At 47.7% G+C, this 22,426-nt stretch overlaps 3 protein-coding genes across 6 annotated transcripts; all 3 read left to right on the plus strand.

Annotated features, from left to right (window-relative positions):
* The first annotated feature begins 5,253 nt into the window (after positions 1-5,253).
* On the plus strand, positions 5,254-10,783 carry LOC120680194 (auxin-responsive protein IAA25-like). Of its 2 annotated transcripts, none has more exons than XM_039961807.1 (5): positions 5,254-5,580; positions 5,720-5,853; positions 8,834-10,116; positions 10,245-10,383; positions 10,499-10,783. In XM_039961807.1, the coding sequence occupies exons 3-5, from the start codon at positions 9,651-9,653 to the stop codon at positions 10,554-10,556; spliced, it is 663 nt and encodes a 220-aa protein (XP_039817741.1). In that variant the 5' UTR covers positions 5,254-5,580; positions 5,720-5,853; positions 8,834-9,650; the 3' UTR covers positions 10,557-10,783. The 2 variants fall into 2 exon arrangements, with proteins under 2 accessions (XP_039817741.1, XP_039817740.1); XM_039961806.1 differs by having other exon boundaries at positions 5,289-5,580; positions 8,834-10,122.
* A 305-nt stretch (positions 10,784-11,088) lies between these two features.
* On the plus strand, positions 11,089-17,782 carry LOC120677774 (bromodomain-containing protein 4A-like). Of its 3 annotated transcripts, XM_039958967.1 has the most exons (9): positions 11,089-11,245; positions 11,348-12,171; positions 12,291-12,368; positions 13,006-13,243; positions 13,676-13,754; positions 15,772-15,913; positions 16,447-16,737; positions 17,100-17,173; positions 17,207-17,631. In XM_039958967.1, the coding sequence occupies exons 2-9, from the start codon at positions 11,428-11,430 to the stop codon at positions 17,310-17,312; spliced, it is 1,752 nt and encodes a 583-aa protein (XP_039814901.1). In that variant the 5' UTR covers positions 11,089-11,245; positions 11,348-11,427; the 3' UTR covers positions 17,313-17,631. The 3 variants fall into 3 exon arrangements, with proteins under 3 accessions (XP_039814901.1, XP_039814899.1, XP_039814900.1); XM_039958965.1 differs by having other exon boundaries at positions 17,100-17,782; XM_039958966.1 differs by having other exon boundaries at positions 11,113-11,245; positions 11,391-12,171; positions 17,100-17,644.
* A 150-nt stretch (positions 17,783-17,932) lies between these two features.
* Positions 17,933-21,967, plus strand: LOC120677772 (serine/threonine-protein kinase-like protein CCR4). The gene has a single exon (XM_039958964.1). It carries the CDS (start codon positions 18,898-18,900, stop codon positions 21,496-21,498), a length of 2,601 nt encoding a protein of 866 aa, XP_039814898.1. The 5' UTR covers positions 17,933-18,897; the 3' UTR covers positions 21,499-21,967.
* Positions 21,968-22,426: the final 459 nt, after the last annotated feature.

The raw sequence follows: 22,426 nt of genomic DNA on the forward strand, positions 1-22,426 counted from the left end.
AGCTTCGTTCACAACAAAGCCGGCAGAGGTCAAAGTTCTATCAAACTTTTCATGCCACTGCTTAGGCGCTTGCTTGAGACCATATAAAGATTTTAACAACTTACAAACCATTCCTTCTTGACCCTTTGATACAAACCCATCCGGCTGATCCATATAGATCTCCTCTTCTAACTCTCCATTGAGGAAAGCCGTCTTAACGTCCATCTGATGAACGAGAAGACCATAAGAGACTGCCAGGGAAAGTAACACTCGAATTGTGGTCAATCGGGCAACTGGTGAATAAGTGTCAAAGAAATCTTCTCCTTCTTTTTGGGTATAACCCTTGGCCACAAGCCCAGCCTTGTACTTTTCAATAGTACCATCTGGCCTAAGCTTTTTCTTGAACACCCACTTGGATCCAACCGGTTTACATCCATAAGGACGTTCAACGACCTCCCAGGTTCCATTAGACATAATAGAATCCATCTCACTCCTTACTGCTTCCTTCCAATAGTCAGCATCAGGAGATGAATATGCCTCTTCAATGGTTCTGGGTGTATCATCTATGAGGTATACAATGAAATCATCACCAAAATACTTTACAGTCCTTTGTCTCTTGCTCTTTCTCGGAGCATCATTGTTATCCTCCTCAGGATTTTCTACAAGTGTATGTTCATTGTGTTCTATCGGCTCAGCAGAGCCATCATCCTCGATGAACTCTTGCCTAGATGAACTTGTTTCATCTCTCATGGGAAAAATGTTTTCAAAAAATATAGCATCTCTGGACTCCATTATAGTACCAACATGCATGTCAGGTACTCCAGATTTCACTATTAAAAATCTATATCCAACGCTGTGAATAGCATAACCTAGAAAGATACAATCCACAGTTTTAGGTCCAAACTTACGTTTCTTGGTTATTGGCACACTCACTTTTGCCAAACAACCCCATGTACGTAAGTATGACAGTGTTGGCCTTTTCTTCTCCCATTCCTCGAATGGAGTTATCTCTTTATTCTTTGTAGGAACACGGTTTAGGACATGACATGCAGTCAATATAGCCTCACCCCACCATTCCTTGGAAAGTCCCGCAGTATCTAACATGGCGTTAACCAAATCCGTTAGAGTGCGGTTCTTTCTTTCGGCAACCCCATTTGACTGAGGTGAATAGGGAGGCGTCCTCTCATGAATAATACCATGTTCCTCGCAGAATAAAGTAAATAAATTTGAGAAATACTCGCCACCACGATCTGACCTAACTCTTTTGATCTTTCTCTCAAGTTGGTTTTCTACTTCAGCTTTATAGATTTTAAAGTAGTGTAAAGCTTCATCTTTTGACTTCAACAAATAGATGTAACAAAATCTAGTACTATCATCAATCAAAGTCATGAAATATTTTTTACCACCTTTTATCAACACTCCATTCATTTCGCACAAATCGGAATGAATTAATTCTAAGGGTGCCAAGCTCCTTGCCTCCGCGGTCTTATGAGGCTTACGAGTTTGTTTTGATTCAACACATACATGACACTTAGAATTTTTGACAAAAGTGAACCTTGGAATTAAGCTCAAATTAGCTAAGCGCATCATACAACCAAAATTAACGTGACAAAGCCTCGAATGCCAAACATTTGTTTCATCAACGTTAATAATAATATATGCAATTTTATTACAAACATCTGACAAAGAAAGACGGAACAAGCCTCCGCTTTCATAACCTTTTCTAACAAAAGTACCAAACTTAGACAAGATGCATTTATTGGACTCAAAGACTAATTTGAAACCATCTCTACACAGTAGAGAGCCGCTGACTAAATTCTTCTTGATGATGGGGACATGCTGCACGTTCTTCAGCTGCACGGTCTTCCGCGAAGTAAACTTCAGATTTACCGTACCAACACCAAGAACACGCGCATGTGATCCGTTCCCCATCAGCAAGGAGGAAGTCCCGCCGGTCTGGTAAGAAGAGAACAAAGAAGCATCAGCACAAACATGAATATTAGCACCAGTGTCAACCCACCACTCGGGTGAACCAAAGACTGAAAGAACAGTAGGTAATAAATTACCGTACCCCGATGTTCCTCCAGGCTCGCTAATAACCATGTTGGCGGAGTCGTTGCCTTTGCGGTTCGGACACTTTACAGCAAAGTGATCCGTACTAGCGCACACATAGCAAGCTCCCGTCTTCTTCTTCTTCTTAAAAGTGGTTGTCTTTTTAGTCTTTGGTTGGTTCTGCGGTGGCTTTTTCTTGTTCTTGTGGGAGTTGTTCTTCTGAACAAGATTGGCACTTGAAGCACCAACAACTCCTTTCCCACATATGTCCTTTGCTCTCGCCTTCTCCTCAACATCAAGAGTCCCTATGAGTCCATCTATTGTGAACTCCTGTCTCTTGTGTTTTAGAGAAGTAGCAAAGTCCCTCCAAGAAGGTGGCAGCTTAGAGATTATACCTTCGGCCACAAACTTATTGGGTAACACACATGGGGACTCTTTGCTGCAATTTTTAAGATCTTTTGCCAGAGTATGTATTTCATGAGCCTGTTCCACTACAGAACGGTCTTCGGCCATCCTGTACTCAAGGAACTGCTCCATGATATACAACTCACTCCCGGCGTCAGATACTCCATATTGAGCCTCAAGAGCATCCCACAATGCTTTGCCAGTTGGCAGCCGGATATAAGAATCCACCAGGTTATCACCGAGAACACTAATGATCAAGCCTCGAAAGAGGATATCAGCCTCATCGAACGCACTCCCTTCCTCTGGAGAGAATTGTTCAGGCTTACCCTCTTTCACATGGATCACTCTCGATAGTGTTAACCACAGTATAAGCCGCTCTTGCCAACGTTTGTAATTTGAACCATCAAAAGGTGGTGGTTTGATTAATGCAGCAAAGCTAGATACCAAAAGCCTATTAACACAATTAGGTTTTTGGATTGTTAGATATCTAGGCAATTTTCGGTATATTTTAATTCCAAATATTAATATCAATTTCATGATACAGATGAATGATAATGTGTGTACAAGATATGTGCATGTGTTCATGTTATTCTCACTAATAAGCATGAACAAAGAATTAAACCAGAGTAGGTTTAGTAAGTACCCCAAGGCGGGACCAGTGCCGGAGGCACCGGTTGCGCCTTTATCAGCTGGAATAGACATGCTATTCGACTGGCCTTGCTCGAAGTAGCCGAACTATGTCGATGCAGGAAGATGTTCGCAGTGCAGTCCCACGAACGGTTACGCCGGGAAGTAGTCGAAGTAGTCATCTCACGAACGGTCACGCCGGGAAGTAGATGAAGTAGTTGTTCAGGGAGCGAGCAGTCGCGTCAAGACGCTCCCCAAAAATCTAATTGCCCGCGTCCCGTGCAGGACCTTCAGCGAGCAGAGGTTCCGGAGGCCCTGCTCTCGCTAGACCTGTGCGCGCAGTGCTAGCGGTGGGAAAGGCAGAAAGCAGCTGAGGGAGAAGGGAGAGGTCTCCTGAAGAGGAGTACCTGGATGAGTGCTTGAGATGAGTAAGGATGAGAGGAGAGGGTGCTGGTTTATATAGGCACGAGATGCCTCAGGTTTAACGAACCTGGACGTCATGAATGGCTTTGATGAGCGGCGGTTAATGTGCCTCAGGTTCAACGGTCATTAGTGACGACATTAACCCTCTGTTTTAATACTCTTTACTGCAAAACATCCTTCTCATCTCAGCACGTCGCACCGCACCGCACCGCACCTGCACGTCACGTCACGTCCGGCCGGCCGCGCCTCGGCTCGGCCACGGCGAGGCGAGCGAGCGCGCGCGCGTGTGGTTCACCGTCCTCCTCTTACCGGCTTCACAAGTGGTGTACACGATGTCCACCTTTTAAGTCGGTTGAGATCCTCCTCAATTCCCGGTACGGAATTAAGCATTGATTCCCTAGCATTAATAGTGGGCTTTAAATTCTTTTAATGCTTTAGAATGAATGGGCCAAGCCCATTACTCCAACAGGGGGAACATCCATAGCCCACAGGCTCCTCTCTTTCTCCGGTTTTCTGTTGCCCAGATGTTCATTTCATGATCCGGTTGCTGCTGATTACTACAGGAACGAACATCTTATTATCAAGGTCAAATAAATATCCACATGAAGCTTATGGAAGAAAAATGAAATGAAAAGAAAAACTCTTATAACAAAAAAGGAGAGAAAACTGAGCATGGCATGTAGCATAACTTGTGTGCTCTTAATTAAAAGCACACTTGCAGCTGCATGACACTATTTTTTTTTTTGAACGGACGGCAAGAGCTTTGCCGAATTTTTATTAGAAGATGAGAAAAAAAGAGAGAGCAAAGAGCCCCCTCAAACAATACAAAAATCCCTAGGAAAGCAACTCATTGCAACAAAGGAAAAAAGAAAGAAACCGCGGGGGTTAACAACCAAACAACAAAACAACTACTCAGGGGCGCCGGAGACAAGAAAAAGCTAAGAAAAAGCTAAACTAAACTGCTGGAAATCTTTTTTTGTAAGGAAGGCCACTTCCTCTTCTGATTTTGACACTATTATTTAGACACAATATTTTTGAAATTGGGGATCGATCAAAGGCTCAAATAAATTGACCTGAGTGTCGATCAAAGGCTCTTGAATGGGGAAAAAGAGGAAGGGGCAAAGCAGGAAACATGGTTGACATTCGAAAAGTCGGCGTATCCGCCACTCAATCAGTTGATGGACATTGTGCTGGTAGCATCAATCTGTAGCAGTAGGAGTTGCACCGGTGGGATGAGCAACCAAAACAACTAATACTGCAATCCAGCAATCCTTGTCACAGGTCTCGGCAGACACGACCGGTATGATGGGATAATACTGCAAGTTGCTCTAGTGCTAGTCACTCCAACTAAAAAAAAGAGAGAGACCAGGATCCATGTTTCAGAGCTCGATTGGATTGGACGTTCGTCTTCGTGCCATGTGTTCCATACTTCCATTGCATCGAATGGCTCAACTGCATGAAATCCAACGAGCAACTGGATGCATGCTCACCAACTCAGCAACTCGAGCAATGGCAAGCCTGCTGACTGCCGGACAGAAATACAGAATCCGACCAAGTATAATGTGAAAGAGTCTCTGCCAACCAAGCCGCCATTTCCGACCATGTGAGCTCTCGTTCGTCTCGGATTTGTGGAATCGGCTGCACCTCCACTTCTCCCGTTGCTGCCGGAGTCACTAGTCAGGGGGTGCTAGTGACTGAGCGCGGGGGTTTTGTGCAAAAGTTAGGGGCCATATGTAAATATTCGGATCACAATTATTATTCGCGATCCAAAATAGGGGTCCCCTCGCAAATATTCCGGGCGGCGACATCATACCCGGCGAGATCGCCTGCGCCCGCTGCCGCCAATCCCGCGCCCTCCCCGCGTAAAATCCAAGACTCCCAGCCGCCGCCTCCGGATCCCCTCACCCGCTGCCGCCGCTCACAGCTCGAGCTGCTCCGACGGATTTCTTAATGCTGCTGCCGCGGGCCCGCGGCTGCGCCGGCGCCGGCGCGTCCAGAGCTCGCGGTGCCCAGACACAGGGAGCGCGGCGCCCGCGGACTGCTAAGGCGTGGCCTCGCCATTGCAGTAGGGCTCACAGCTCAGCCTCAAACCGAGTATGTGATCAATCACTTCCTAATCCTTTTTTTTCCTTTCTGTTGTCTTTATTTTATTGTTTGTTATTATTGTCGACGAGCATTGCTTCACAAATTCTGGAATGCCATCGCGAACTTAAAGAACCAATTCAATTCTTAGGATGATACCTTGGTGTTCTTGGAAAGGGCCATGCGGCACAAGGGTCATGCCAATCCTGCCTCACTGTACTACAATAATCAAGATGAACATTGGTGAGAAGGAGCTTCTGCAGACTGCAGGAGGGTATATATGAGGTATCTATCTCCTTGTCAATTAGTACCCGAATCTTTCTAAGTTCCAATAATTGGTGGCTCCTGTAGTCTTACAGTTATAAAGATCACACAACTAATCAGATAGGGGCAACTAGGCGATCCTGACTCATCATCATTGTGAGCCTGAAGAATCATGTGCGGCGGTGTTCAACACAAGTCAACAAAAGCTTCTGATCAGGTCCACTAATGCCCTGAAAATGGCATGGCATGTACACCAGACAGGACATGTTGCTGCATCACCTATCAAAACTGCCTACTCCTTAAGCACTAAGTAAGAAATCTGTGCCAAAGGGAAAGGGTTATTCCAGTGGCAACTATTATACCGTGATTTTCGGATGGGACAAGATACTCTTTCAGTAAGCAAGCGATAATGATACACAATTAGGCAGGCCAATCATGGTAGAATAGAACTTACATGGGGCTAGCTGCCTACTAGGTTTGCACTTTGCACCGATGCATAGATTAGTGTTCCTTGATGTACGAGATGTCCTGATAAAGGAGATGCATGCAAGTGGTAAAGCTGATTGGTGAAAAGTCGAGTGTCTTTCTAGTAAAGCTTCTAGTATTACATGTAAAGAATAGATTCTGGACATTATTATGTTAACATGGCATGTGAGGAGCTGTCATTGTATAGAGAGGATCAAGAACAATCGTAATAGTTATTACACCTACTTTTCTTGGTTATATAAGAGATGGTACGATTCGACCGATTCTTAGGGGTCTCCTTTTCTCAAATGTGGATTTTGAGGCATATGTAGGCATCATGGAACCATATGCCTTGCTTCTACATGTATTTTAAGTGAACTGGGTAAGAATAGATAACCCCAACTGTCAGGTAGATTGGTCCATGTTAGAGTTAATCTTGTTGGTTGTATCAAGTTGTGTCCATGTTAGTGTGTCATGTGCGTGTGCACATGTGTGTGCAGCGGCTAGGTGCTTGGTCTAGTGGCTGCGACTTCTTAGGAGTGAGCTAGTTTGATCAAGTCATGCAGATGCACGCTGGCTTGTAGTTGTGGCCGAGTCAAGTGAGTAAGTCATAGCGTGAAGAGTGGATCAGATAAGCTCTCACAGGTTGTTAGTGTGTGCTGTTAGTGGTGCTACATGCAAGGAGATGTGGCCTGCATGTGTGCTTAGTGGTTAAGCCACGGAGTGCCTGGCCAAGTCGTGCGGCCGGACGTGGTGCGTGTGTGTGTTCTATTAACTAGTGTAATCAGTTCCAACAATTGGCATTAGAGCTGGGTCCGCAATCTCTTGTGCCCGTGTACACTTGAGTGGTGTAGGCCCGAAGCCCAGTGGACCGTCGGTGTGAGACCCGTGTGTGCTCGTGTGTCGGGCCGGTCAGTGGTGGACCTGCGGGTGTGAGGCCCGTGTGTGGAGCCGGTCACTGGTGGACTGTGGTGTGGGCCCGGTCAGTGCTAAGGGGCACCAATGTGTGACGGGGGAGATTGTTAGGATTAGTCCCACATTGTGTGACGGGGGAGATTGTTAGGATTAGTCCCACATTGGTTGTGAGGGGAGAGTTTAACCAATTTAAAAGTGGGGGGAGTCTCTCACCTCTTGTGCTAGCTTTTGGGGTGTAGCATGACTTCCTCCGGGTGTGTGCCCGGTTGGGCCAACTCTCCTGGTTTTGGGCCGACAGTCCAATCTATGTAGGTACAGATTCATTTGTTTTGGTGAAAATTCTTGCCTTGTAGAGTAGAACTCAAGAACCATCCCAAATTACTTTACCTGAAGTTAGTTATTACATTCCACAACTGTAAATGTCCCTGACTTTATCCCTATAGTAGTAGTTGAATAAAGGACAGTTGTAACGAGAAATGTGCTATTCATTGTGGACAGTAAACACTAACTTAATGATGCTTTGAAATAATTACACCTTTCATTAGGCCTCTCTAAGTCTGAAAAATTTCTTCCTTTCAAAAAATAAATTGAAAAACTGCTTAGTTGACTAATATACTAATAGCTACTCTGCACTAGCAGCTCAAACATATAGCCTGGTAAGATGAGACACTAAGATTGCACAGTTCTTTTGCAGTTGGATCACCACTTATGTGAGGTAATGTCAACATCTATAGCACTATGCTCCCATTGTGGAAAGAATTACTAGCTAATTTGGGGGGTTTTTCTTTTCAAGAAGATGACATTCACTATGGTGGGAGTACAAGAAGGATCAACTCTTCTCTGTTTCAAGGATTCTTTCTGGATTAAAGCTTAGAGCACTGAGCTCTGAGCAAATTATTTTAGTTAGGGTCACCAGCTCTCTTAAATGTCTATATAATGCAGTGAAACAAAAAAAAGGAAGCATCTTGATTCTTGAGACATGTCAGTGTTCAGCATTAGAGTTGTCTAGAACGGCCTACCAATTTGTCTGCAGGATTCCAAGAAAATAAATAGGGATAAATATTTCATTAGAAAAGTCAAGATTTATTTATAATAAATGAATGAGAAACGTTCTTTTCACTCTGGTTCACAACAGGATATATTGTTTTTGTGGTTGGCAATTGTTGCGCCGTTTTTTGGTTCTCTGCAAATGTAAGCTACTTTGTATTGACTACTGTTCTGATAGCTAATCTGAAAATATGCTGCTAGATAAGGAACTAGTGCATAGTTTATTTTTTGCTAGATAACTGTGTGAAGTAACATCAGCATCTTGGTCAGTACATTTCACTGCATAAAGAGCTAACTTCTAATCTCAAGGTTTTCTTTTTCATGAAGATAACATTCACTATACTAGGACTTGGAGCGCAAGCAGCAGTTTTGGATAAACTCTGAAATCGAATACTGTAATATCGAATATTGTTCACAGGCACAAGTCCATAAATACAGTATATAACTTTTATAACTTTTGTGCCCTTTAAAAGCTGTACATAATGCAATAGAGGAAAAGAAACAAAGCATCTTGAGACACATGTTCATGTGCAGAGTTACAGTTACCTAAAAGTGCCTGCCAAATTTTCTGCAGGACAAGGAAAAGCACAGCTCAAGCATCGCTTTCGGGAAAAAAGACTGAAGTGGAGTGGACTGAATTTTCAGTTGGAGGTCCAGTAGCCACTGTGTCCCCCATAGAACCCAAGGTCAGACAAAACTACACAACCAACTCTTGCAAACGATGAGATGTCCATCCACTTGAACCACTCGCATATCAGCATATTGATCAGTTCCATGCACTCAATTCTCTCATTGAAATTATACAAACTGCTGCGGGCACGTGTCGCCCATTGCGATAGCGCTCCTCTTCATTCCTGAAACAATTTGCCCTGCGCTTCAACTTGACCTGAAATATGCCAGATTCCTCTTCTTATATCAATAAACGAAAGAGAGCTCCTGCCTTCGTTTCACAAACTCCATACGCTTGTTATTTTCTCACTGTGCTACTGAATCTTTGAAACAGAACAGTTTATCATCTATGCAGGTTCAGAAATAAAGCCATGCATTCAAAGTTCAGAGGAGTACACATATTCTATAGGGATGTCTTAACTTTTTCATGTACTAACTTTTACTATAGGGCTATCATTTCACTGTTCATACTTTTTGTTAGTCCCCCACTAGTTCACTTTAGGAGTACTTAGCAAGCACAAAGCCACCTGCCTTTTTCTCATCATCTCTCAGCCCCTCAATCGTTTCATGTTTCCATCCATCCATCACAGTTCACAGTTACCTCAACACCATAAAGATCCACACAGGCTCCTCTGCACAAACACTCACCTCCTCTGTACACACAACGAACACTAGTGGTGGTAGTATGTGCTAGAGCTGAAGCTTGGCATCAGAGGCCGGCCATGAAGAGCTCTTCAGCTGCACCAAGGCTGAGACTGAAACCGGAGCAGGCGAGCGATGGTAGCAAGATGCAGGGAAGCGGTCTGAGCAGTGGCCTGGAGCTCAGGCTCGGCATCTCTTCAGACAATGGCAGCGGCGGCAATGATCCATGGCTCGGTGGCGGAGTGCACCCTTGGAGCCTGGCCTCCAGGCAAGAGAAGGCGGCCCTGGAGCAAGCGCACCAGCGGCAGCCGGTGGGGTGGCCGCCGGTGGGCGCGTTCCGCAAGAGCCACCTGGCCGGCGCGAAGGTCGCCGAGGAGCCGGGCAAGGAGAAGCGTGGCTCCGGCGGCGATCGGCCGGCGGCGAGCATGTTCGTGAAGGTGAACCTGGAGGGCTGCGCCGTCGGGAGGAAGGTGGACCTGCAGGCGCACCGCGGGTACGCGTCGCTGTCCCGCGCGCTGCAGGCCATGTTCCATGGCTTCCTGTCAGGTCAAGGTCAGGACTCGGGACTCGACTCATCAGGAGAGACCGAGAGAGCTAGCTAGCATCCATCGCCTTGCTTGGCCTGGGATCGCGTCAATTCGATCACCATGAGATCGTGCGTCCTTTGTTTTCAGATGGCCAGTGGAGGATCGCCGCAGGCAGAGAAGACGAAGATGACGACGAGCCGGCGAAGAAGAACAGGACGAAGACGTACATCCTGCTGTACGAGGACAACGAGGGCGACCGGATGCTCGTCGGCGACGTGCCGTGGGAGTAAGTTGTTCTTAATTAATTGCCACAGTGGCAGATGATGGAGATATGTTGATGAGGTCGTACGTTGGTGCTGATGAGCTAATTTGGAGCGTCGATATCGTTGTTGTTGCTGCAGGCTGTTCATGGCTTCGGTGAAGAGGCTCTACATCGCACAGGACCCCAGGAAGAACTAGCTAGAGCTAGAGAGAGAGAGAGAGGGAGCTGCTGAGATGATGTTGCTCGATCGCTGCTTTTTCCATACATTAAAGCAGATCATAGCAACACTGTATGTGCTAGTATCGATCTAGCAGTTCATATAGTGCAGTAGGCACATATATCTGTAGAGGAAGTTTTGGTTTGTGTAATATTTCAGACTTTGGTGAATTATTAATCGATTAGTAGCTAACATAATTAATTTTGATGGGGATTTATATACAATCGAGGCGTTGTCACAAACTAAAGCGTACCAAACAATATCCCCCCGCCCCCTAATTATAAACGTGGAGACATGGAGCCAGTTTTGACCCGGTCAATCCCAAGCATATGCATCAAAGGCGTTTTTTATATTTTTATATTTTTTAAAAACATTTTTTACAGAAATATATTTTTAAAACGTTTTTAAAAAATAAAAAATAAAAAAAAGGCTGCATCAAAGTCCGCAAGGCCCATTATAACCAGCGCAATGGGTGAAGCACAGGCCCACAAGGCCCATATAAGGCCTAACAGCAGCCCTGAGACCCACACACAAGTCGTCTCTCCGGCCGCCGTCACCGAGGAGAGCTTGGGCTCTCTCTCCTGTCCCCCGCCTCCGTCGGAGCTCTGCTGCGGCTGCTGGGACCCGAGATCCTCCCTGCCCCGGGATCGAATTTCTTCCTCCCTCCTGGTAAGGAACCCTAGCTTCGCTTCGTTCCGTTCCAGGGGAATTCTTCACCGCCCTCGCCGAGCCTGAGATTCGAATGCTTGTTTCCCCCTGTCGATTTTGCAGCGCGTTCCTCACCTGCGCCGCTCGATCCATCCCTGTTGGTAAGCCCAAAAAAGAAAAAAAAAACACACACACACAGCAGGATGAAGCGCAAGCGCGGCCGCAAGCCAGCGGGGAAGAAGGCTGCTCCGGCGGCCGCCGCGGCGGAGTCCCCCTCGCCGGATTCCCCGTCCAGTCCAAGCACAGAGGCGACGAACAGCACGCCAGATCAGACGGAGGAGGATAACGTGCTGCCTATCACCGAAGCAGCAGCGGCAGTACATGCGCCTGAACCACCACCACCTCCTCCACCTACTGAGCCACCCCAGAAGCCCAGCGCTGCCGTGCCGTACACCAAGCCCAAAGTGGGAGCTGTGTACGGCCGTGTCAAGTTGAAGTTCAAGTCATCCAAGGCGGTAGACCTGCCGCCCCCGCAGCAGCAGGGTTCTTCGGGAGCTCTGGCGCCGGCTGTGGATGCTGGAAAATCCGAGAGCCCTAATGTCCCTGAAGTGATGAAAGAGGCTGATGCGGAGAAGGCTGGTGTCCGAACTGACGGGCAGCAAAGGGACATGCAGGCATCGGAGCCGAGTCATACGGATAAGGAAAAGGTGGCAAGGAAAGTAGGGGGGATCAAGATCAAGTCGGTGGGGTTATCTTCTGGTGGAAGCAACACCCCAGATAGGAAAGCCGATTTGGTTGATGAGCCTCCTCCGGGTAAGCAGGAAGCTATTTCGGACATCAAAGAAATCGAGGAGGTAATGGAGCTGAGGAGCTCAGAGGAGTCAGAGGAAAAACAGTCTACTCCAGAGCGTCAGCGTGATGACAAAGAGCTTTCTGCTGCACTTGAAGTGAGTAAAATTCGGCTTTCCTGTTTTAGGTCTATAGACCCTCCCAAGGTTTGCCTATTAGATATCTGCTGAATCTGCATAACAGTTATACTGAGAATCTGTTTGCATGTGTTTCTCAGGCTATTAAGAAAGTCATGAAAATGGATGCTGCTGAGCCGTTCAATGTTCCAGTGGATCCTGTTGCATTAGGAATACCAGTGAGTATTTCGTGCTACACATTGTGGTTTCTTTCATTTCAAATACACCGTAACGCTGCATCTATTTAAGCATGGTTTACCATGTCCAGCATGGCATGCCAGCAAGGCAAAATTACCCTGTGAAACCACCTCAGGGTGTTTGAGTAGTTTAAGGTGCACAGGTAGTGCATATGAAATAATCTATAATGCTTTGATGTCTTATCGTCCGAGAAGTTATGGTGTAATAGTTTCCATAAAAGTGTATTCAATATGTCGTTTTCCCTGAGTTTCTCTTCCCTTGGTTACGTGTATAGCTAGTTCTATATTCGATAATCTGAATCTAAATTTGGTGTAGGACATTTCGATTTTTATTCTCAGTACTGCTAATTAGACTTCTATCATGGGATTTACTTATGTAGCTAACAACAGTCCTACACCCTAGGTGCATATTGTGATATATGGAACATAGATAAGAGGTAAGAAAGTTATTGCAATTGCAAATGTGGATCACTTCAGTTGCAGTTTTTCTTTTCATTTTCCATTTTTTTTTGTCTCATGCCTTTGTAAGCAAATGCTTCTAGATGTACTGCTATTGGATAGATATTTTTTGCCTTTTCTTTCACTTGTTTCCCTACCCTGACGTTTTCAAACTTTATAGGATTATTTTGATATTATCGACACTCCAATGGATTTTGGCACAATATGTAAAAATTTAGAACGTGGTGACAAGTATATGAATTCAGAGGATGTATATAAGGATGTGCAATTCATATGGGATAACTGTACCAAGTACAACAGTAAAGGTGATTACATAATTGAGCTTATGAAACGGGTCAAGAAAGGCTTCATGAAAAATTGGCTGGCAGCAGGCTTGTATTCTGATGTGCCAGACAGTGGTAAGTATTGGATATCTGACAGCTATCAGTTTGGCCTCGGCTCACTTCCACTCAATGCTTGACTTGATTCGATTCTTGTCAACTGCTACTGTGTCAACTTTGAAATCTTTTATATGCGCCATTAATATCTATTTTGTCATTGATTCATTTACAGAGCATTTATGATTTATTTTGAAACTTTCAATGCGATGTGGGTAGAATAAATTTTAATGCTTGATTTAGACACATATAATGTGCATGTAGCCAGAATTGTTTTGGAACTTTTAACTATAATGAATTGATGATGCTATCATCGCATTCCCCTTCCTCATTTCATTGCAATGGAAAACTATTCTTACACATAATTGTCTTTCTTTTTGACCTATATATAATTTTCTCTTCACATTTACATGTGCATCCGTTCAAATAAATAAGAACCCAAATATTGTGTAGGCGGCAATGACAACACCGGCGATGAGGATGCTAAAGGGCACTCAAAAAGCAAGTCTAAAAACAAAAGGCGACACCCAGGGTACGTCACTAATCTATTCCTTGCAATTTTTCCTATTAGAGGCTAAACTATCATGTGGGAAGCTGATGTGCCATGCAACTTCAGCACTCATATAGCATGGAATACTTGTGATGTATAGTTTGATGATAATGAGAGGTTGGAATTAGGGAAAATATTCGTCAGGGAAAAAAGATGGCCACCCCATTAGTGCATATGCTTGGGATTCTGCAAAATTAACAGTTTGAGAGTTTACAACTTTGTTACTCTTGTGTGAAGTGCTGGAATGAAATTTCCTGTTTGGTTTTGGGATGCTTATGAATGTCTTGACAAGGGTGCCTCTGCTAGACAGGGAGTTTGGCTTCCTTCGGTTATGCTTAGACACACGTGTGATGTGCTGTTGCTGCCGGCGAGGTAATTGATTAGTATTAGGCAAGGATATGTAGTGATGGTTCTCTTTCTATAAACCACAACCCTAGGGCTCCTTGCCTACATGTACATCATGTCATGAACAATCAATCTACTATTCGTGTGCCGATCTCACTTGCATGATATCGGGCTGGTCGATCCTCGACCCTTTGCTTCCACCGAAACCCTAGCCACCCCATGGCCGCCCCCTCTCCCTCAAACCGACCTGCCACGTTGCATCCTCTGCGGCCCTCCACGACGAACCTGCTGCTGCTAAGGCGCATACCCATGAGGATGCTACTGTCCTTGAGCCAGGCAGCTGCTGCATGTGAGTTCTGCAAACAGCATAGCAGATGAGGGCCTGCGTGGCAACGAGGCGACCATTTCTGCAGTCGGCATTCAGGCTAGCTGGGTCCAACCAAAAAGACGACCCTGCTGCAGTGGAAGTGCTGGCAGTCGAACTGGCAATGAGGAGCATGAAAGCACAAGGTAGGTTTTAAAATTTGGAGAACATGAAAACTTAATCAAAGGGGAAAATGGGATGTTTGGCAAAAGGGTAGCAGCGGATTTTCATTTTTTGTGGTGGCCGATGGTATACGCCATTGGTTGCAGCAGATTCAGCAGCATAGCGTGAGTTCCATTGCAGGAGAGAGGAACTGAAGGAGGTAGAAAGAAAACTACTAGATCCTTGTCAGTTTCAGGGACGTTTGGATTTGTTTAATTAGCAGTGAGCCCGTGTCCTCCCAGGTTTATTTAGGTGGAAATGTTGGTGCTTCTCTTTTCTTTTTGATGTTGTGCTCCTATTTTGCTTCAATGACATATTCGCAAAAAATATTTTTTTGGCAACTCATGTGTGTGCATGTGTCGATGCTAGATTGCTTCAGGGTGTAGTGGGTTTAGATGTTAGGTGTTGGAGCTATTTATGTAGATAAGAAAATGTGAGAGTAAGCATTGCAAAGGAGCACTTGTATACTTCTCTTTTCCCGTGGATTATAATTTTTTGCTCATGTTTATAATGGTAGCATGGCAACATTTAGTTGGAAACATTTAAAATATGCACTAGAAATCTCTATATAAACTAGGAAGGCTAAACTACCACACTATTCCATTACAACATTACTGGTAACCTAAAACACTTGCAGGATTTGACTTTTAGAACTAGAATCTATATGTAAAGATCCAAGCAATGCATGGGCTAGTACTGTAATTAAAGATAAGTGGAGAAGTGATATTTAAAGATCATAACAGAACTATGCATCTCTTTGTTTTAACATGGCCACTGAATCAGTACACTTCAGGGTATTCCAGCTATTCCATTTGCACTTCTGATAGTGGATCCATGAGAATTATTACCTAGCTAACAGGCTTCTCTTGTAACATGGCCACTGAATCAGTAGTCTTCAAAAAAAAGTATTGATTTAGACCATCACTAATCAAACCCCTAAGAGCACATATAGTTGTTATTCTCCACACTGGAACTTTCCCAACAGTGTTCCTATTGAAAAACTGCAATGGTACTATAGCACTATAGAAGATGTTTAATGTTTTTTTTCCTTTTTCCCATTTTTAGGAGAACAGTAGGGAACTATTGACTATATTGTTTGGTGTTCTTACATGATGTCTATGAATGCAGGAATGATCGCCACAAAAGTGACTGCATTTGTGCTGTTTGTCAAGTTACACGGCGTAAGAAGGAAAGGGATGAAATATTGACCGTTGTAGATAATGAAACTGCTGCAATGGATAGTAACACTTCTGATCAGCATGACATGGAGGTTAGCATGCACATCTAAATCTTTTGTTTGCATATACATTCACTGTGCATGTGTTATGCTTCTCAGTCGTGGTTGTGGGTCTTCCATAGTGTGCAGTGTGCACTAGATTTTATTTCTCCATGTTTCTGCTGCCACAGTGGTGTCCTGATAGACCCATATTCCACTCTTTTCGATAGTACAACTATGCCTCATGCCTCTGTTATCTGCAATTTTATGTAACATGAAAGTTCAAAGCAGTAGACTCATATCACATTTTATGTAACAATCATGCCTCTGTTATCTGCAAATTTATGTTTCTAGTGCTTACATATGAAATGATGCTCAGTGTCTATCTGCTTGAATTATTGCACGTATCATTATTGGCCTGTGTAATCGAAGCTTTTCTCATTGTTGACTTAGTTGTGGCATTGTTGATGCGTTTTTACTATGTGTTGTATATTAGGATGTTCTTGTTCTCAGTGTGTAAAGGCTAATGGTGTTTCCAAGCATGCAGACCATCTTCTCTTTGAGCTAATATATGCTTTGCATGTCAGGGAAACTCTGGTGCTAATAATCCTGGAAGTCATGATACTTCCTCTAGCCAGGAGCAAACACCACGGGCTGATGTGTACAAAGAGTCAGCGGAAGCAGATGATTCTGGGATTCGGATAGAAGATGTTGGAAAATTCTCCAGTGGTCGGCCATCTAGTTTGCCATGTCCTGATTATGAAGATGAGGGTTCCAGACAGGGAAAAGAACAGGTTGAATATAGAGATACGAACAGTAACGAAGAGCATACTTCCACTCAGCCTAATGAGTACTCTGATGTTGAGAACCAACAGAAGGTAACTATAACTAGACTTGCAGGCCAGCCCCAGCATTTTATCTCCTTGCATATGTTGCCATTATTTGATAATATGCTAGGATTAATAGAGGCCAAAAGGTTATGCTATATTGCATAGTGGTTGGGATCAATTGATTCACAGCTTGACTTCATTCAGCATCATGTCCTGTGTCTGTTCTTGTGTCACCTGGGCACTTTTGTTTGGTCCCACTCACATGGCCTGCCGGTACAGCTGTTTGTAGCTTTACTGCACTCTGCGCTGTTTCTCTTTGTTACCACCCACACGACATCTTAATATAAGTACTACCAGCAGGCAGCAATCAGTATAAGGGTAATCTCAGCTTTTGTGTCATGTCATGACAGGCACATATAGAGACCAGCCAAGAGGTTGAAATGGAGGAGGATTATCCCATGCAGCAGGAGAACCCTTCATTCCTGCAACTATGCGCGAGCCTCTTCCCCAGCAACCAGCGCTCCACTTTCAGGGGCCGCCATTCACTGTTCCGTCCACGTCGCCGAGCTCCATTGAAGGAGAGCCCCCTGCATGCAGCCATGGCAGCAATAATGAAGCGTTAGGAATTCCACAGCTTGGTGTCGTGCAAGAGAAAAGCGGCGCTGACTTTGGCAAATCTGTACCCTGAAGACATGGAAGCTGGTTAGAATGATGAGGCTGATTAGTGTATACAATTCTTTGAGCTCAGGATCTGGTCTGCTGTGTAGGGGTGTGATTGATTGTGCCATGCCTGACTATTATAACATGGATTCAGAAATTCTCTGAGATTTTTGTATCAGGCTAATTGCGGTAGCCACATGTTGCTGCATAGCTTGCCGCCCTGGCATAGGGTTGGCCTGAACGAACCTCCCCTATAATTGGACGATCTGAAGGATTTGTTAAGTGTTTGGGCAAATTCTTCTCCCCAACCGCCACCTGACCTGAGAGCAAAAAGGATGTTTGTTTTTTTGCCCAAACTCGAACACAAGTTCGAAGGGCGTACATACTATCTCAGAGTTGAAATGTTGCAGTGAGTACTCAATAATTTGTGGAATGAGCCGAGTCCTAAAACTGTCACTCCAATGAGTGTGCCTTGAGCCTATTATAATGCGAGGAGAAGAATGGTGTTGGGCACGTGGCGCATCCTGTATGGTTCCCCTGATTCAATGGTGGTAAAGCCTCTGCTTATCGCTTTACGCTTGTCATTCGACACATGCTTAGGTTTGGTTTGGTTTCTATTGTTGAGTAGGAAATTTGTGTCATCCTTCAAGGATGTTTAAGCATCCCATACTCCTCACTGAACCACTTTTTTAATGACTTGGGTAATTGGTACTACTAGTACAGATGAGATAGCTTGCTTGTTGAGGTAGTAAAGCCTCGAGTGTACTGCAGGCAAGTAGGAGTGTTCCATCCCTTCCCAATTTTAACCGCCAAAGAAAGACCCTTGTTGGGAATGGTTGTTGGTGAAACCAAACCAAGGTCATGTGTGTGTTGTTTCATGGTCTGTTCCCTAGGTTTTCCTTGGCATGTTACTTGAGCATGACATGGCACCACTCACATCTAAAAAGGCTCGACTCGGGTGTCCACCGTCCAAAGGAAAAGTACCGCGGGAAGAAGGTAAGCCCGTGTTGATCCAAAGTATTCCATTTATACTCTTCATGAATGGTTTTACAATTGTATGGATGGTAGAAAATGGTTGGATAGTTTGAAACCTCTCTGAAGTAGGACAAGAAGATTCAGTAGTGCATCAGCATTTGCAGGTGCAGGCTTCTCCATTGACACTTGAATTTCAAGGGGACCAAGTCAAGTCTACCAAACCAACCCCAAAACCTTCAACCTCATCATCATCATCATCATCTCTCCTTTTTTTTTTGTGTGTGTGTTTGTGTTGTGTTAGAAAAATCCACGGTAACGCGTTCCTTTCCCTCCAACCACCTACTAGAAACAAAAAGCGAAATCCAAGCAAAGCAGAGGCCAGCTCCGCACCCACTCTCTCGTCTCGTCTCGTCTCGCCTCCCCTTCCTTCTCCCACCACCTCCCCTCGATTCTATCTGTGTTCCTCTCGCGTCCCGCCACCGCCATCGCCGCCGTCGCCGTCCACCGCGGGAGCCAAGCGGCGGGAGCCAAGCGACGGCTGTCTCAACCGCTCATGTCGTCTTCTCCCACCGGATGCCAATGTCTCGACATGCCCGTGCCAGCCACCGCTCCGCCTTCCCCTTCCTCCTCGTGACGAGGACGACGACGACGGGCCTCCTTCCTCTCCTCCTCGTCGCCTTCATCCTCGCCGGCGCCGTCGGCTCGTGCTCGGCGTCGCGGCAGTTCTCCACGGTCGCCATCTCGCACGCGCCCAACTCCACCCTCGTCTGCGCGCTCGTCACCGCCAACGGCGGCGATGCCGCGGCCACGGGAGGCTCCAGCTCCAAGCTGCACTGCACCTCGCTGCCGGACGGCCAGCAGTTCGTGTACCCCTCCGCCGACATCCCCTACAACGCCATCGCCGCCGGCACCGACTTCCTCTGCGGCCTCATGGCCCCGGCCGGTGGCCACGCCGCCATGCGCTGGTGGTCCTTCTCCGAGGAGGCCGCCGCCAACCGCTCCCGCCCCGTCGGCCGCCGCCTCTACTGGGGCCCGTCGCTCCGCTCGCTCAACGCCGGCGGCGCCCACGTCTGCGGCCTCTCCGACGCCCACGACCCAGCCTGCTGGGAGTGGCCGGACCTCAAGCTCCCCAAAGGCCTCGACTTCTCCGGCATCGCGCTCGGCAAGGACTTCCTCTGCGGCATCCTCGCCAAGGACAACACCTCCATGAGCTGCTACGGCGGGATGAAGGCGCCGTCGCTGACGCCCCAACCGGCGGCCTTCAGGACTGTCGCCGCCGGCCACCGCCACGCGTGCGCGGTCGACGACGAGGGAGGCTTCGCCTGCTGGGGCGACGGCGTCCCCAAGGTGCCGCCCGCCGAGCTGCCGGGGAGCATGTCGGCCATGGCGCTCGGCAACGACACCACGTGCATCCTCGACGGCAAAGGAATCGCGCGGTGCTGGGGCGGCGCGCCGGTGCCGGCGCAGTACAAGAGCACGCCATTCCTGGCCATCGAGGCCGACGGCGACGCCGTCTGCGCCATCACCATGTACAACTACTCCGTCGTGTGTTGGGGGAAGACCGACCGATTCGGCGGAGGCCGGCTCATCTACAACGCCACCATGCCCGGCGCCTGCGCGCCCCAGCATACCTGCCCCTGCGGCATCATCTCGGGGTCAGGGGCGCTCTGCGGCAACGGCGGCGGCGAGGGCGTCCAAGAGCTCGCCGTCTGCCACCCGTGTCAGCTACCGCTCAACGCGTCCAGGATCGTGATTGCCAATGGGATGAACAAGGCCGCGGCGCCGCCGGGCGATGACGATGCAAGGAAGAAGAAGACCCTGGCGGTCGCCCTCAGCGTGGCCGGCGTCGGAGCCGCGTTGCTCGCGGCGGCGGGGACGGCGTTCTACCTCGTGGCGTTCCGGAAGCGGGAGAAGAAGACGCTGCGCCTCGGGGAGTCGTCGTCGCGGCGGCTGTGCCGCGACGTCGAGGCCATGGTCATGCCGGCGCCGCAGGTCTCGCCGGTGCGGCCGGCGCGGCCTCTCGGGTGCGAGGAGTTCACGCTCCGGGAGCTCTCGCGCCTCACCAACGGCTTCGCGGAGGAGAAGAAGATCGGGAGCGGAAGCTTCGGGTCGGTGTACCGCGCCAAGCTCCCCGACGGGCGCGAGGTCGCCATCAAGCGCGCCGAGCGCGGCGCCAGCGGCGGTCGGCGGCGGCGGCGGCGCTTCGACGCGGAGCGCGCGTTCCGCGCGGAGCTCCGGCTGCTGTCGCGCGTGAACCACCGCAACCTGTTGCAGCTGCTGGGCTTCTGCGAGGAGCGCGGCGAGCGCATCCTGGTGTTCGAGTTCATGCCGCACGGCGCGCTCCACGACCACCTCCACTGCGGCGGCGGCGGCGGCGGCGGCTCCTCGCCGCTGTTCGCGTCGTGGGAGGCGCGGCTCCGGGTGGCGCTGGACGCGGCGCGCGGCGTGGAGTACCTGCATTGCTACGCCGTGCCGCCCATCATCCACCGCGACGTGAAGCCGTCCAACATCCTCCTCGACGGCGAGTGGACGGCCAAGGTCTCGGACTTCGGGCTCTCGCTGGCCAGCGGCGGCGCGGCGGCCGCGGCGGCGTCGTCGTCCGCCACGGCCGGCACGGTCGGGTACATCGACCCGGAGTACTACCGGCTGCAGGAGCTCACCGAGCGCAGCGACGTGTACAGCTTCGGCGTCGTGCTGCTGGAGCTGGTGACCGGCCGGAAGGCCATCCACCGGACCAGCCAGGACGGCAGCGGGTCGCCCCGGAACGTGATCGAGTTCGCCGTGCCGGCGGTGGAGACGGGCAACATCACCAAGATCCTCGACGACCGCGTGCCCCCGCCGCGCGGCCACGAGGTGGAGGCGGTGGCGCGCGTCGCCAAGATCGCCTCGGAGTGCGTCCGGCCGCGGGGCCGCGCCAGGCCGATCATGTCCGAGGTCGTCGCCGAGCTGGAGTGGGCCGTCACGCTCTGCGAGGAGTCCGTCGTCGCGGCCGCCGCCGCCGCCGGGCTGAGCAGCTCCCGGCACGGCGGCTCCGACCTGTCGCGGTCGCGGTCGCGCTCCGAGTCCGACGACCCGAGCCCGTTCCACACCCGCGAACTCGGATTCGGGTTCGGCTTCAGCCACAGCTCGAGCCGACCTGCCACCACCCATGCCAGGTCTCACTCGACAATGTAAAACCGTACCTTTTTTTGTTCTTTTATTTTATTTACCATTGGTATAGGTTGGCTTAGTTACTGTCCATAAGCATTTTACAAAGGAAAAACTGAGAGGAAAAAAAACTTCTTGGTCGTCAATCGAGGAATGGGTTGATTCATGCGCCTCATTCATGCTAATTGTTTATAATTCAAAGTTTTGGTTTGTAAATAAGAAAGAGGGAGAAAAATCTGAGTGAGGGTTTGACAAAATCTGACATGTAGAGAAGATTGGAGTAGTGGGTGAGCTGTAAGTAGAGGAGAAGCTAATTCTTTTTTTGTTTTTGTTTATGTTTTCTTGGGGTTGGTAGTAGCTAGAGAGGTTAGAGAAGAAGATATATAGCATATATAGCTGTGAGGAGTGACTTGTGGAGATGTAACAACTGTACTTAACTCAACCAACTGATGCTATAATACACACATATAGTATACAATCATTTGTTTGATTCTCACAACTGTCTTTGCTGTTCTTTCTAATGAAATTAATTGCTGGCAACTAGTTGTGTTTATATTTGGAGTTGATCATTTAATTCAATTCCAAACTATTTTTCATAATTCGTATAGTTAGTTAATTCAACGGATTTAAGTTAGATGTGCCGGGATCAATTCCAAGCTATATCTATAAGAAAATGTTTGCGTGTAGCAGAATACGTCTGTTGACAGGAATTTTAGCAGGATGCAGTCCACTTTATTGGAAATTATGAGTCTAATAGTCTACAGATTGCCTAGAAAAAGTCATGATAGGTAGCTAATAAGAGAGGGATATACTATACTAGAATGTAGGAAATCTTCCTAGCTGCTTACGCATGGAATTGAATACTGATGGCATGTTTCTCCAAAACTCGCTGGAAACATCCATGTCAAGTAAGAACAGAACCATTTGGTGGAGGCTCCTCGCTCCAATTGGCTGC

This window comes from Panicum virgatum, chromosome 6N (assembly GCF_016808335.1).
Source record: "Panicum virgatum strain AP13 chromosome 6N, P.virgatum_v5, whole genome shotgun sequence".
Classification (NCBI taxonomy): Eukaryota; Viridiplantae; Streptophyta; class Magnoliopsida; order Poales; family Poaceae; genus Panicum; species Panicum virgatum.